Here is a 17,976-nt window from a genome sequence, read left to right as displayed (position 1 = left end):
TGTGACGGAATGCATGACATAGGAACGAAATTAGTCGATACATAAGATTAAATATTATGCAAAACGTGTTAAAATGTTGCTGACACATACACATGGCAGACTATACTTTAAAAACTTGTGATTGCAAATCGGGCCAGCTGTTTTATGGTTAATGAGTCTTTTATGTACACTTTTAAAACAAGTTACAACTCAAGTTACTGCTTAAGATTGAATGGACGTGTAACGCAGAGCTTAATTTTGAATTTGAAAAAAGGGCAACGCGTCTCTCGGGATATGGACTTTCACGACGTGAAACACATTTCTGGCCAAATGTTTTAATTGTATTTCTATAAAATTAAACACAAATGTAAGCATATTCATAACAATCGAATTAACTTTACTTCTTTGTTTACGCGATCCCATAGATTTGAAACAAGAAATAGAAGCTTCCATAATCTGCTAATTAAAACGGGATGCTTTTGTAGGGCAGTTATTTACATAAAGTTTGCGAACAGGATAATAATTTTTAGCTTAGGGAATGGATTTGGCATATAAAGGGACTCATCATCATAGATGTACAAAACGTCTAGCTTCATATCAAATGAGTTTAATATTGTTTGAGTTCGCTGACTTCTGTTTTCATCGGCTTTTGCGGAAACGTTGGATAAATGTCGATGAGACGTCACATGAAAAAATCTTCAACCATATTGTATGAACTTTTATTTTTAGGAATGAAATTCTTCTTTTTTCGATAATACAAATGAAGAATTTTCCGTAACTTAGGCATTTGAACACAACAGGAAGTTTTACTCGAAGCAATTTAGCCGTTGCTGACAGTCACAACCGCATGTAACTGATGAGTATGTTTCGCAGGTTTAAAGGTACCGTCAACCACGATGACGAAGAAAAGAAAAGTTGTAAAAAACCGTATTTTTTACAATTATTTGTTTATATTGATTAAAATATCACGACTGGTATATTACATAACCTGAAAAAGTTGTTAAGTTTTCATATTTTAAGTATATTCGGTAAAACATTTTACTGGGTACCTGTACCAGGTTACTCCTAGTTAACGCAAGTAGATCATCGTCACGTGGTAAACCCAGGAATGCAAATTGTGCATACGTTGTGAATTGTATATATTATATTATAAAATTATCAATCTACTTGCGTTATTTATAGTGCGTATATCGTTATGTCACCTATTTTCGCGATGTACTTTCGATTTCACATCGCGAAACTTAATTACCGAATATACTGAAAATATGATTTTTTTTTCAAGTAATGTTATATACAAGACGTGATATCTTAATCAATATAAACTAATTATTATTAAAAAATACGGTAATTACGATTCTTATTTCGTCATTCGTGGTTGACGGTACCTTTAAGTGTCACACCTGTTCAACATGTTTTTGCAGCAGATCTTTCTCTTATTTTTAGATTTATGTATGTCAATTTTCAGTTTGTCTGACCTTGTTCGTACTTACAGCAACGTTTCTACAATATAATCTTGCGACGACGGACAGCCATTTTTGGAACTCCTTAGATGTTCACACTACCCGGTAGTTTTCATTAAATGCGTTTAGCTGATATGAGAACAGGTCCACAACTCAAATTTCTTCCTGGTTAAGACCAAACCCATGTAAAAAGATATTTCTCACGTATGTCTTTAATATCGAGTGTAATCAACCTAATACATCGTATCAAACACAGTACCTGCTACAATCGCCAACAAAGTGCTTGCTTGTTTATTGCTCAATACAAAAACATGATGGCAATCGTTATCAAACCGAAAGCAGAAGTTTCATGTGACGATTTCAGCAATTTTGAAAGTGAAATATTATTCTTCACTTTTTTCACTCGATTGTCTGATTGTCTTGTTTTTTTGCTGGTAGTTAAATGTTTATGGTGTATAACAGTGTTATTTGAATAAGAAGACATTCTTTGGGCAGTTTTATTGTTGCTATAGGTTGATTAGTACATTGTGTAACGTGTTTCTTTGGTATAAATACATGGCACATTTTCAAATTTAGATTATCTCGTCGTTTTCCATTGCAAAAACGGAGACATTTTCTGGAAGAAGTGACGTTTTCGACACTTTGATTAATACAATTATTCTGCAGTCACACCATATCACGAGAGCTGTTTTAATGTGCACAAAAAGGATAAATTTTGAATGTGTTGTGTTTATTATGCCTGATTTTTTTATTTGACCTGCATGACCTATTAAAGTACCGATCGAATTTCAGGCGGCGATTAAACTGAAAAAAAAAGCTTTCATTAGTTGCAACTCCAAACGACCCGGACGGTCAGTAACTGGTAGTAAGATTAGTAATATTACTTACCTGGTTGCATGGTAATTTTGCTTTGGTCCGTTACAAAGTACGGTCAAGCCACTTTACACCGTCAGAGAAGGTGCATGAGAACGTCCCATCTTGATTTCGGCGGTCATGTTGATGTCACTATTTTTGCGTTTTTTCTCTTTTTGGTGTTAGATTGCTTATGTTGATACTTCGTTTAAACAATTATTCTCTCATTTTGACTTCTCCAATATTATAACCATTTCGTTTAAGGACCGTAAATGTCTTGCTCAAGTTCATTGGATGGTCCACTTCAGTGTTTTATTTGAGTTGTTTGTGCTACTTGATTGTTCACAAGAAGGTTTGTAGAACAACGATGGGATTAATATTTGAATAAAACAGAATCAAACAATGTCATGCTGATTTCTCAGCAAATTATCTGTGAACATTATGAATGCAATTAGTGTCAGTTTAAATGTTATCATGACGAAGTCAAAAGATACAGCTGTTTCTTAAATATTTTAGCTTTTATGACTACATTGAAGTAACGATAGAAATATTGTTTTCCTAATGAATTACATCACATTTAAATCACATTTCTATGCTTTTATATCTAAGGGTTGATTATATATTGTATAATGGAATCACCATGGACGTCTGTAAATACGTTCTTTTATCGCAAATTTGTCTGAAAAAGTACTAGTACATAATTTTGTTCACCGTAAAATATTCAAACGTTCATGCACTATTCCCCATGGTATGCAATTGTGCATAAAGTGCGCTAAATTGCGCTACGAATGTAAAACCGCATAAACACACAAGTGCGGCTAAACAGCGCTGCCTTTATGACTCACTAATTCTTGAGTTTTAACTTGCTCACGGTTTTATTTTTCAGATCATTTCTTCAAAGAAAGTATTTTGTATTCGAGTATGACTATATAATAATACGAATTTCTGATGTGAAATTGCATTTAATCTCAATAGGAATCGGATATTCCGCTGACATATTAGTTAATTGGTGATTTCAAATAATTTTAGTTTACATGAAAATGGGTATTATGATATACCGTAATTACTCTATGTTTTTGGACACTCTAAGTTTTCGGACACCCCTGTTTTTAGCAAAAATAATTATTTTTCGTAACTCTTAATTTTCGGACACACGAGTTTTCGTCCATAATTAATGTCTCTAAGTTTTCGGACAGTATATTTCATAGCGCTTTTTTACCAAATTTCGGTCGTGTTTTCGATATCTAATGGCACATTGATCTTGGGGTTTTACAACCAGATTAACATCATAAAACCAGGCAGGTGCATGCCTGAGGGCAACGGACAATTACATTTGCGTTATTTTGTTAATAACCTTGTAAACTGCTTTTAAAGAATGGTTTCGCCCGATAGCATTTGAATTGATGCCGTATAAAGGAAGCAGTATGTTTAATGTTACCGGGTATATATCTTTGTTCCATAAAATAAATTAAGCACGTGCTTAAAACTATATAAATTGCAGTGCAAACATATATAAATGTAATTTATACTATACGGCATGGTATTTTACAATCACGTTCTATTACCGGTAGTCGTTGATACAATTGACGATATTTTCGAACACTTCAATTTTCGACTCTTAGTTTTCGGACACCTGTATTTTGTGAATATTTTTCGTATCTAAGTTTTCGGACACGAAAAAATTATTATTTTTAAGTGTCCGAAAACAAAGAGTAATAACGGTAATTAACATCATATTTGCAATACTTTTGGCGTGTATAAAAAGGGGCCTGTTGGCGTGATTGGAACTTTATTATCTCCATAACATTCATAGGATGCTGAACATTGCCATTAAACATATTCTCAATAAACTTTAACGAGTTGTGTTAAATTCAAACTTTCTATTGAAAAAATTATAATTTTGAAAACTGAGGTGTTTAATGTAATATAGAAGCTTACAACTTAAGTGCCTTCAGCACTTAGTTTCTTAAAAGTAAACATCGTCAGATACGTCATTCATGATTGATACTATTATATGTACATCGTCAGCCAGCTACTTCAGCCAGCCACGTTAGCAAGCCATGTTTTGTATGCATGCATATATTTACCTATGGCAAAGCCTTTCTTTAAAACAACGTCGTTGCTCCCAATATCCTGCATCCTCATCTGCGGAAGGACCTGATGCGTTCAGACGTTAAACGAAGCAACACAGTGAACAAAAATTGTGAGTAAGATACTAAATGCTTAGCTTGATTTTAGAAAAGATTCATTATTATTTTAAATCGTATCATGTTGGTTTAAATGTAAATCAATTATTGACTGGGATGCTGTTGAACTATTTACATTTGTTCAAATTGAGACGTACGCTAAATTTTTGTGTATTGATATGAAATATTTAAATTGTGTAGTTATATTAATTGTTTAATCTTTATCAAACATGTCACGTTGAAGGAAATGCGTTTATCTGTATGCATCGATTGAGTTTATTTTGTAACAGAATTTTCGAGTATGATTTTGCTTAAAGGGGCCTTTTCACAGATTTTGGCATTTTTTAACTTATTCATTAAATGCTTTATATCGATTAATGTAAACATTGGATCGTAAAAGCTCCAGTAAAAAATCAAGAATAAAATTTAAAAAAGGAAAAGAACATTAAAATCGTCAAAAGATGCATATAATGGCTATATTAGACCATGGTAAATGTTCAGTATTACTGTTTCCTCACAAATATCATAACTAAAACGAAAATTTGCGAATCTGAAACAACTTTTTTCAATTTTGTCAATTTACCAAAGCGTGAAAAGATCCCTTTAACTGTATATTCAAAGAATGTGTTTGAATTTGAAGTGGCATTTCATTCCTATTCATCTGTTGATATACTTTGCTCTGCAGTAAGTTCATCTATGTGTTGTTGTTGTTTTTTTTAAACTGGAGGATGCCATTTTATTGACCTTGGCTGTAGACTCTTAATTGCTTAATTCGGTAAACTTTTCTAATTTCCAGCTAGGTTCTCCCGTTTCCGTTATTTCCACAGTATATAATTCTTTATAGTTTAACGCTTTCGTTTTCCTTTTCGAACGATACCCCATCTTTATCTCAAACCGAGCCTTGTCAAGTCTTTGGGTTTTGGTCTATTTTCTACACAACAAAAAGGTTTAACTCGACGCATAATTCGCCAACTGTACTGTTGATATCATGGACTTCTTATTCGTACACTTTTCTATTCGCACTTGTTAAACGCATATAAAACACACTTTGATTAAAACATAAACGAATAAAAAGTGTAATGATGTTTTCAGAAATAAATCTCGACTTGACAAAATATGTCTTCTTTACAATGTTCCTCCTGATTATCACAACATCAGATAATCCTAGCACAAAATTCAACTTTCAAATTCATTTTTAACGCTGAGAGTCCAATGCTTAAAAATCAAGATGAACTTTTTTCAAACCCCATACGCTCGAGCTAACAATATGACAAATCGTATTAGAGGTCAAAATTAACATCACTTAATATTCTATTTTAGGAAGGAAAGGTACAAACTTGAACTTGAATAGCCTTGCGTTAAACATTTAATGCGAGATTCAAGTTATCCGTCTGTAAGGTCTTTCATGAGATATTTCATAATGTTCTTACATCCACTCAATCTAACACGTTTTGCACTTCCAAATATTTTTTCCGTTAGACAAACACATTTAATTCGCTGTAGATGTCTTGCGTGAACAACCTTTACCCAACTTTTTACCTTTCACACTCTTTGATTTACAGATGCAACCATTAAAGTCGTTGGTGCTGGTTGTGTTTTTCATAATTGTAGGTATACAATTGTTCAGTGTTTTGTTACTCTATGAGGTCCACTGATCATATTACGTTAGCGAAAATTATGTTTCAATATCAATTAATTTTGGCATACAATCAACCTTAGTCGACATTTAAAGTAGTGTTTGCTAGCTTTTTACGCTTTGTACGAAGAGGGCTATATATTTTCAGTGGTTAAATTTGTTCCTGAATTTATTTGCCCATATTAGTAAGACGTTTCTTAACAGTGCAGCTAAGCATTTTTATGTCATCACATTTAAATGTTAACAGTAATATATTTATGTTTCTTTTGATTTTGCACCGTTTTCTAAAACGTATTTAAGTTAACACACAACAATCGATGGTAAGCTGGATTTACAGTAAAGACGGATGTTTATTTCTGATAATGTCTGTTGTATATTAATTAGTTTTATTTTAACCTTCAAGTGGACGGAGCCTTTAGATGGGTATGGTTTTCGCCTTCTGAACAAATACAGACGATAGATTTAGATCGGTCAAATCCATGCGGCAAAATTTTAGGCGTTTATACTTGCTTATGACGATGCGACATGCCGCACTCTTTACAGGTACAACTAATAAATATTCACTGGTATATGAATGTACAAGTAAAGTCACTTTATGCCAGCGTCTTAGCTACCAAATTTACTAGCTGTATGCTCCTTCATAAAGAAAAGATATGAAGTGAGGTGTTCATCATAATCAACGCTAAATTCGACTCTAGTTGGATCAGCGTGAATGTGTAATTTTACATATAGTCAATATTTATAACATGCATTTAATTTATTCGGGTGTACATACATAGTTATACATATAGATTTATATGAACTGACGTTTTTTAATGAGAGCCTTAAAGGGGCCTTTTCACAGATTTTGGCATTTTTTAACTTATTCATTAAATGCTTTATATCGATAAATGTAAACATTGGATCGTAAAAGCTCCAGTAAAAAATCAAGAATAAGATTAAAAAAAGGAAAAAAAACATTGCCCGGACCAGGTTTCGAACCAGTGACCCCTGGAGTCCTGCCAGAGTCCTGAAGTAAAAACGCTTTAGCCTACTGAGCTATTCCGCCGAGTACATATACTTGAAGTATTTTATACCTTATATAAGCAATCTTCGTAGTTTCACAAAATTTAACGACAAAAACAGAACTCTCCAAATTATTCAATCGTTTCGCGTTGCAACGCTTTATAATTTTTAGGTTTTAAAATCGTCAAAATATGCATATAATGGCTATATTAGACCATGGTAAATGTTCCGTATTACTGTTTCCTCACAAATATCATAACTAAAACGAAAATTTGCGAATCTGAAACAACTTTTTTCAATTTTGTCAATTTACCAAAGCGTGAAAAGATCCCTTTAAACATCAATGCTGCCATGTCCGTTGTATCAAGTGACTTACTGAATGATAGTGGTTTTCATAATTATAAAGGGCAGATATTTACATATCATCATCGATCAACCAGTTGTGTGTGTTCACTTACGTACAACTATTATGACTACCCCCTCAAGGGTTCAGCGTGAACTGGTGTATGTTCAGAACAGATCTCTTGGAGAAACACTTGTTTCACATTCAATTTTAAAGAAGTTTTGTTTGAAGTAAATGTAATGATTGTCTAACGTGTACCTAATTTGTTAATGTTAGTGTTGAATTAAATGTAGGATTTTATTTTGAATGAGTCGTATGTCCTTCAGTAAACACATCTCTAAGTGAAGACAGAAAAAACGTATGCATATTGTGGTGGAGAAAAAAGTTTATTCATAACAGCACGATACGATTCAGTGGAGTGAAACTGTTTTGTTTTGTGCTGAAGGAATGGAATTTGGACTAATTCAAATCATGTTAGGTATATATATAAATAAATAAATATATATATATATATATATATATATATATATATATATATATATATATAAAAACTACTATGACAAGCATGTGCAACGTGAAACCAAATGTATACGCCGGGTCACTATTGTCATTTGAAGACCTAATATATGTACTATACAGTGTATTTTATATATATTGTTGTAATATATTAACTCAATAACAATTTACTTAATACGACACAGTTCAATTACATATATACTATCGATAGTTATTAATATAATAATACCGATATTTGATTATACAATTATGTATTGTTGCAATGCAAAGTATTACTACTTTGTATGATGATACACTACTAACATTGTAAACACTGTATGCTTACTTTGTCCACGCGGGCTTTTAACCTTCTGGATGTGTCGTTTTATAAAACAGTCGTCCTTTTTTTTAAGTATATGTTAAGCCGGCGTCCATGATTATTAACGACGTTTTGCTACGCGTTGTATTTAAACGTATTCATAATCCGGTTAAAAATACTTTGGTTAAAAAAAATTATCATTAGACAACGTGTTCGCAAGTTCGCGTAGAGATAAAATTTGTAACGTTATAATGTTGTTCAAATCTCTAACTTGCCACTAACTAATAAAGGCGAGCCTTAATATTTTTGTATATTTTACGTTAAACTGTGTTTAAAATTATTTGCGTCATAATGTATACAAGCTACTTTGATTCAACTTCGTCCGGACACACATCCGAACGTATACACAAATATATGTGTTTCTTTGTTTGATATGCAATATTGTTTTGGAGTTAACTTGAATCCTTGATAACACAACTTATAAATGGATATCTTATCGCTAAACTTGTATACATGTTTGCGATGTAAACAAAAATACTGACAACCGTACTAGGCATATTTGGCTTAGGTTATGCAAATATTTGAATATAATTTATGGATGTATTAATGTCGTAATATAATTAAATGTTAAGCATAGTATGATTTGCTTTGGGATGAATTTAGTTTCGACACAAATCCGTGTTTATTACTATATATCTAAATGTTCCCAGACTCGTTTTCAGCAAACGTAAGAATAAAGACTAGACATGGCTCAAGTAATGATCACACTGCTTATTTGCAGGCTTCTAATAGTGCTTTCTATCATTGAATTATTCCTTATAATGAAAGATGTTACCAGTAGATGCAAATGCGAAGTAAGAATAACAATTCGTGAACGTTAAGAACACTTTTACTAATAACCTGGATGTTATTCTTAAGTCTATAAATGTTATATTTAATATTCGCAACAACATTTTAATCATTTTTTTCTTAACTATGTATCGATAAAAAAATTATCACATGCCATACCGTGTTTCCCATGTAATATAACCATTACATATATTTTTATCTTCAACATGTGTAATATACCTTTTAAGCGTTTTAATTGACTTAGTTTTCGCTTATTGACCAATCGCATTTTGATATTTTGCTGAAATGACCTTGAACGTCAAATGACGTCACGAAATGTTAACAGCATTCGGGATTCATCATTTTGTTTGTGTAAATATATTTTTATAGTTTTCTCATTTAAAAGAATGTGATAAAAAAGATCTGACACTCGTTGACATATCATACCATATTTTATTAATAAAATATGGTATGTTATGACAACTAGTGCCAGATCTTATATATATATATAATTAAAATTAGGCAATATGAACTCATTTTCAAAAGCAAATTTCTTGAATCAGTTTACTTGATTCTACGTTATCTCTATTCATATAGTGTCTATCATACATGTATGATAAAATAAAATAAATGGTTGCTGAATAATGTTTATTTATTCTTGCCAACAAAGGAAAACATGTTCAATACAATAACATGTCGTTAGTTATTGCGATCCATTTCATCTGTACGTAGTTGATATCATTTCTGTGTACGCCTCGTTGATACGATGTGTGGATTTACTTTCCCCGGTTATATGGCCAATAGCCATAGTCTATAATATATATATATATATATCCATATTTAGGCAATATACACGTTATTGATATTTTAATAACAACTTATATAAACGCATAAACAGAATACGGAAAACAGACTTTCCCAAAATGAATGTTATGTATACATGTATTACAACCGTGTTTATAAGCTCTTATATGAGTATAACTTGTATTGAAATTAAGATAAGATAATTGCATTATAATCTTGAATACTTACTCGAACCACCGCCTCCATAGCGGGGTGGATCTACAAAAGAAAACGTCTTAGCTCAATTTCGGAGTCACAATGCTAAATTTGGACAAACAGCTGTTCAATTTGGTATAATATGTTTGGCAATTGTAAACATATGCTAAAGTGCCAATAATGAAAATAATACATAAATAAAACGAAACAGGTATATTTTTCAATAACAAACATTTCTTTTAGTACAAGGCCATGATTCAAGAACTGAGTTAGTAGTTTACCGACACCATGTATTATCTGTGGCAAATACAGACCTATTTAACAGAGCACGACTCGTTGTTTAAGAAGTAGACATTTAATATTGTGAACAATTAGCACGTTAGCATAGTTGTATGATTGTTGTGGTTGGAATTTTTGAAAATGAATAACTGATCTTAATAATTTAAACGATAGGTAGGTCTTACACATGAATGAATGTATAAAGACATAGATAAGAGACACACAGGTTATTGGGTTTGCTTTGATTGTACCCACTGATACTGCGAGTTTCTTCCAAAGGCATAGGTATTCATCATCGTGTATGTCATGAAGAATGCGTTATAAATGGTATGAACGTCATGTTACATAGCTTTGCGGTACATATATGCACAGTCTAATGTTTTATTCAACTCAACGCTATAATCAAATATTGGACAATATAATTCAGTTAAACTTCATAATAACACGTTTATATGTTTTCTCACAAAAGTGAAGTGAAGTCAAGTCGTTATTTATTGCCATCTGCAATTCTATATAATTTTTAAAAATATGATCTGTAAAATGATCTTGCAAAATATGTATAAACATATTTCTAGACATTCCTACACACAGATCAATAATGCTTCAGTTATTTGTATATGATTATTTTATATTTACTCATACCCAAGTCAGCATAATTAAACATCCCGCATCCGTTTCTACCTAGTGGTTGCTATATAATATCGATACTTCATCCGCTAGGATACACGCATAGAGATTATTAATGTCAATACCTTTGCACTTCGGGCAGCAGTCGCCTGTCGGTGTGTATTGTCCATAACGGCAGTAGACGGCAGTGCAATACACGTCGTCACATGGATCATAAGGATCATACGAGGAATAGACCGGTGGCTTTGTAGTATACACCGGTGGTTTAGTAGCATAGTATGGTGGTTGTGTAGCGTACACCGGTGGTTTAGTTTGATATACCGGTGGTTTAGTAGGGTATGCTGGGTATGATGGTTGAGTAGGCTGGTATGGCTGATATTTCTGTGTGGGTTTCCAATAATCCCAAAAGTTTCCGCCGCCCCACTGACCTAACGCCGTGCTACAGCACGAGACCAGCAGGCAGATTGTGACAGTTGAGAACATCATTTTCCTAAAGTTACAAGAAGCAGGCAAGTTAGAAACCTTTGGTCGTATAACATAATTTAGAATGAACAAACTTGCAATCTTTTTCAGCCCCAAATCGCCTCATTGTTCTTTGATGGTTATACAGTCTAGCATGTATTTCCTCTTTGATGGTAATTGCACAGATAGCTCTCATATTTCGCTCCATATTGACATAGCTTTTAACTTAATCGTGACAAGCCGGAATTCCGTATTATTTCATTATATCAAAACTCTTTCTGAACTTCATCGCTATACTCAGTAAGAGTTATTGTTCCCGGCGTTTCATATATTTAAAGCAAGTATAAACAAATTTACAGAGGAAAAAGAGGCTCAGGAGCAAGTTGTTGGTTGGATGTTTTCGGTGGGGAAGGTGTATCCTTTTTTATCCCGGTTTTTCAGACAGAGTTAAACATATACGATTGATGAAACACCAGAAAATGTTTCAGAACATTAACTTTTTTCAAACACGGTAGTCTTTTTACTGTAAATGGCTTATTGCCCAGGATGATACATTTAACATGACATAAACTTGAAGTAGTTTAAAGCTCAATATTTATTATAATTGAAATCGTCGCAATTTAATGTTTGTAAAGATTGAATGACGTCAGCGTATGGAGTTTAGGTAAAACATATTTGTCATAGATCGGCTTTTAAAATATCAACTCAGAAAATAAGATCGTAATTTAATAGAAATAATACGTTTTTTATCATAATTTATTGTCTAATAATAACCCACGATTAGAATGCTTGTTATCAAATGCTCGTGTTCGTTCATATAAATCTTTACTGCTGGCCGTCGGTTAGTCGACAGCAAACTCTTTTGGAACACTATTATTTCTTTTTAAAAATATAAATATATTAATATAAAGACTCACCTTGGTCGCTGCTCTGTGGAATTAGAGCACTCGATAAAAAAACTAGATTGCATGCGTTTATATACCCTAAATGAATGAGATTTGAAACAGATTTGGTATATTTTTAACATATAATCGGGTTATAAGCTAATGGTCTAATGATTATCTCCGTGTAGGTTTTTACGCTAAGTTAGGAACATGCCTTGGATGAACATTCTTTGCAGCATATTTGTAATCAAGTATAAACAGCTTATCTGTTCTTCGGTAATTTTATTCCAGGAAACAGTAAAGATAGATACGTATTTAATTATTTCCGAGTTTTGTCCAAGTTTTGTTAATTAACAGTGCATTTGATTGTCAACGCAAAATGTAAATGTATGCTATCGAATAAATGAAAAAAAAATTCCATGGACGTCACCGTCAGAAAGTCCTGTGTTCGAGGCAAGAAATTTAAAACTCAAAATATCTAGCAAGGACGGATCTTGATGTAGCTTTATGATTGCATATTATAAATATCTGGAATATTTGGAAATATTACTTAACACAAATGCGATATCTATGTAAATATTTATGAAGTTTTTTTTAACATCTATTGGGTTAAAATGTTTGGGGGGGGGCATTCGTGTTATGTAAGGACGTTGTGTTTATAAGGAGTACGGTTATTTGTTATTTAAACATACATGTTCATGTAATGATACCTTTTTGAATCTTCTCTGAGTTAGTCTTTTTTTTAATGTAAAAAAACATTTTCTGATATTCTATATAATAAAATATAACGAACAAAATTTACATATCTTTATGTACATGGTAAAACTGCACACACACACACACTACAGCAATGCTTTAAACTAGAACATTTGCCGGGAACACAATTACAAAATATAATGTTACACAACACAGACGACGTTTCACTTGACGTATTCTTTCTTTGCGTCAGTAAGGTCCACGATTCTCCTATCGGCCACTTAGTGTTCTTTGGAGAGCCATTCGCGTTGCTGGATGGAAGCAGTCTTTTTCGTAAATATAGTTTTGAATTTCTCTCAAAAATAAATAAATGGTCTCTGGAAGAAAAAACATAACATATATTGTAAATTAATGTTTTAAATCATTCTTTGACATAATTGTATAAAGAGAAAATCTTATTTGTATATATAAAACGCAGGTAAATTACTTAAGTTTAGTTAATACGTTCATGTTTATGCGTTGTGATCAAAATGAACAAAAAATAAATTACTTACGAGCTTACCTCTGGAGTTTACCACAATGAATTAATCTTCATTATGTTCTACTGTTTCACATTACAAACAAATCAGTTCATTAAGTATCATTTTTCTTAAATTTAAAACATACATCTTGCTCCTATCATATTAAGAAATTTAACTGCAACCTTTCGAGTTCTTTCATGCTTAATAACGTGTGCTTTGTTAGGAGATATATTATTAATTTGTTATTTATATTTTAACATTCTTCTTTTTAGTGGTGCATAATCCAATTTATGTTGTCTACATCTGCTTTATCCAAAATTAAAATAAGGAATTTATAACAAAAATACAGTGTACTCAAAAACTAATAAATACCTAAACAATACAATTTGATTTCGAAAATTTTATTTAAATAGATGTGCATACGATACGACCATTTTCAGTATTATAGAAATTCTACCAGTATTAAAAATTCCTCGCATGTGTGTTTCTAGTTTGTGTTCGACGTTCCTTATGGCTGACTTGAAAAAATCCAAAAACACACTTATTCCACACATTGGCATCCTTACATTTGCTAAAGAATTTGAATAAGCTGAATAAAAATAAGGCTAAAAATATGCAATTTAGTATATATGACATTGTTACATTCATACGTTGATCATTGCAAGCCTGAAGAACAAACAAATCACAAATATTGTTTACAACTTATATTGGATGTGTCTTAATAATAGAGAAAAGCAACGATGATCGGGTTAAATAATGCGTGGACAAAGAACTAAAAATCTCGTGTTAATACATGCAAATTCCTCAACGGTGCAGATGTCGTCTGTACTTTAGCACCATATGCGTCTCTATAGTCGACAATGCACGAATGTAATCCCAAAACTATCGTTTAGAATGAAAAAGTCTTTGGTTCAAGAGCTGGTCAAATCCTTCACGCAAGATTGCGACTTGAATGCAGTTCCCTAAATACTGACCTATTCCGAAGATCACTGGTAGACAATTCTATGCTCATGTTGAGAAATTGTAACTGCAAACCATTTACTTCTACATCGTCAGCACCATCAACATCTCTGGGACAATCAGTTTGGAGATACCCCATTCCCTCTTACAACAAACAACATTCTCTTTGGATGCGAATACCTTTACCCTGAGCAAAACAATTCAATAGTTATAAGGGTCCACGAAATATCGTGTTGTCAAAACGCTTCTCATATAAAAAAACTGGTTACAGCCCACCACATTGGATGTCGAGTGTCATTCCGTTATTGTTCCTCACACTCAGTCTAAAATCTCTTCATGCTCCATCTTTCATATATCTAAATACAAATTCTTCACTTCGTTCACGATTCAATGTTAAAACGTTTTATCAATAGCCTTACTGGTTACATGCGTTCATTTCTTAAACGCTCTGAGAAAAATTCATATAAGTTTTCAGTAACTTGTTTTCTTATCCATTATTGTATGAATTAAATTCACATGCAATGTTAAAATTGTCATTATAATGACATACTGTTTAACCAAAGTTTTAGAATATTCACTTACTATACCCATCGATTTCGGTCCATAATGCCTCAAAATAAAAACCTTGGATGCGTTTTAGTGCTAACGGCGATGGGTGGCGGTTGTATAGGACTTTTTAGTCCAAAACATTGTTTAATTTGATGGAAATTATGCACGATACTTAGAAGCGTCTCTCGAAACGAGTAAATGTATGCTTAAGCAAACTTACTCGATATGAGTTGATACAGGATAAAAGCGGGACTGCACGATTTTTATATGTATTAAATTGTAAAATATTGATAAAAATGAAACAATAACACAAAAAAGACAAGAAAAATTATACGTTGAAGACGAATTTCATAAAATGCAGCAAAGACAAATAAGCGCCCCGAACCGATTGTGACGAAGATAGTTCGTTAATATTTTCCTACAATAACAGAAGCATTCGTCTTTTTATTTGGATCGGAGTTTGTGTTCGTGTGTCGTACTAATATATATCGTTGCAGGAAATCAAAATGATCCGTAAAACTAAATTTAGATTCACATCGTACATGCACGATATACATGCTCGCGAGTTCGACTGTACATACATTTTCGATTTCAGAATAAAATATCTGGCGTATTTCGCTTTTTACGACACATGTTCTTCTTAACTTTTATTTTAATTTATATTGGAATATATGTATAATAAGGTTTTTATTTACACATTCAATATGAATTCATAAATATTTGACAAAATCGTGTAATCCCGCTTTAACGAAACTCCACAAGCATCATAAAGTAGGGAAATTATTTTTTTCTAAATTAATGTTTAATTGTATGCGTTTCTTTTTTCTTGTCACGATTTCTACCATCTGAGCATGTGAGTTTAATGGCGAAAGAGAAAAAAGACATGGACAAAAATCAAAATATACCTTCGTTATTGTAATCATATTAATATTGAATTAAGTACCAAAACCCGTTTTTATCATACACTGTGTTTCAATTTCATATTCCTTACACACTTAAATATGAAAAGCTCTACCATGATTTAACTAGTCGATGGATATTTTATCGAGGAATATACTTTGACTGCATTCTTAGATTTTGTAAGATCTAATATATACTGCATAGGGCGCAAGCCTGGCTCTGTAAATGAATTACATTTGGGTTCACATGGTTAACTGGCACCATGACCTCAAACTTGGATGAGATTTATTGACACAAATATAAATGAACACAGACGTTAACATCGTAGCTTTGAACATGAAATTAAAAGGTTTTTCAGAGACTACTTCCCCATTATGTTGATAAACCATTTAACTTTCCGATGGATGCAAACCACCTCAACACGACAATGCTCAACTGCACTATGACATTAAACAATCTCAGGTTTCAACTTAATTTACTTTTTGAACTTTCAGCTATCATAATGCATGGTCAAAGTGAATAACAAAAGTGGTTTGATACGTTTAGGTTAGTACCTAATACGTTTATGAAACCAAAACATTCTCACTGATACTCGGATACAAATACGGGTAAGCACAACACAAACCGAAAGCGGATCCCGTCTGCAACAAAATAATTAAATACAATTTTGAAAGATCAATTTAAAACAGCGCATTTCATATGGTTACATACGGCCAGCTAGCGCATTTATTATGAATTGTAACGTGAATCTGAACCGTAAGTAAGTGAATGATGTTTGAGCATTCCCCATTTTTCTCATAAATGTTAACTGTAAATTCAGAAAAAGCTGTGAGTCATGCTAAATTGCAAATTATGATGACAAACGGTTCTGCGCTTTTTCACTGATGTGACCAATGCGGCTATAGATCAAAGAGGCATTATCGTTCTTAATATGTTGCAGATGTTTATCAAAATTCATTTTCCGTTTATCGCATCATTACATCGGATAATAATTTATCGTTTCACATATATTGGACATATTGCATTAAGAAGCGCTTAATTTCCGGTAAATCCTTCCGCAAACGCAGCTGCTGCATCCTTCAGGTATGCTTTACCCATTTATGCCTAGTGGACTCTCCCGTCCTTCTAAATTGGATCAATTTATTTCCAAAATTAGGGATGTCTAGTATATTTATTTCTATATTTAGAATATTTCTTACAGAAATTCCTTTAAGCAAACAGCGCAGACCCTGATGGGACGCCGCATCATGCGGCGTCTCATCTGGATTTACGCTGTTTGCAAAGGCCTTTCTGCTAGAAGCTATGCATAATGCTTACGAGATATTCCTACGTGCGTGAAGAAAATATTGAATGTCTCATAAGTTCGCGTTCGCGTAAGGGTATCCACAGTTTTGTTAAATGTGAGAATATATTTTAATTAAGATTGCTAACATATATTTATGTATTGTGAACCTACAGGAACAAGCTATTTCCATAAGTGTTTATTTAGTTGCATGCTTTTTTATAAGACTATATGTCTGGTTGAATCACTCAAGCTGCGATATTATGATATATTTTTTTGCAGGTGTGATTCTTTTTACGAATACTGTACCGCAAGTCAATGTTTCCTTATTTATTTATGCATTTTTTTCTTAAGAACTCACTTTCCCGACGCCCGAGGCAAGTAAATTGTCGTTATGGCAGGTAAGAGTTGCAAGCAACTTTTCATATCTATCAAGTGAAATTATCGGATAGCATGTACATTTTTGTTAGATGGTTTACAGTCTCCGATTAGTGTATTAGTATGATAAACGTGAAATAACTTTAACAAGCACATTAAGATATGATGTGATTGCAATATTTGCTAAATTATTTACTGGTGTAAAAAAGGCGTTTTTGCGCACAATCTACTATTCGGCTTTTTAATCGATATATTAAATTAAAACTTGTCTATGTGATTGAGAATGAAACCACTTAAAAGTCATGTTAAAACCACATACTGTAAGTTTCTACTCTA

The 17,976-nt window shown here is 32.6% G+C and overlaps 1 protein-coding gene across 1 annotated transcript; it reads right to left on the bottom strand.

Moving 5' to 3' along the window:
- Positions 1–9,738: 9,738 nt before the first annotated feature.
- Positions 9,739–12,411, bottom strand: LOC127842257 (adhesive plaque matrix protein-like). Its single transcript, XM_052371683.1, has 4 exons — positions 12,388–12,411; positions 11,134–11,498; positions 10,136–10,165; positions 9,739–9,914 (listed from the first exon to the last, which is right to left on the bottom strand). Exons 2-4 carry the CDS (start codon positions 11,492–11,494, stop codon positions 9,880–9,882), a joined length of 426 nt encoding a protein of 141 aa, XP_052227643.1. The 5' UTR covers positions 11,495–11,498; positions 12,388–12,411; the 3' UTR covers positions 9,739–9,879.
- Between the last annotated feature and the right edge of the window lie 5,565 nt (positions 12,412–17,976).

The sequence above is a fragment of the Dreissena polymorpha genome, chromosome 8 (genome assembly GCF_020536995.1).
Source record: "Dreissena polymorpha isolate Duluth1 chromosome 8, UMN_Dpol_1.0, whole genome shotgun sequence".
NCBI classification, from domain to species: Eukaryota; Metazoa; Mollusca; class Bivalvia; order Myida; family Dreissenidae; genus Dreissena; species Dreissena polymorpha.
The sequence above is the reverse complement of the archived record's forward strand: the minus strand, read 5'-3'. Positions and strand labels throughout refer to the sequence as shown.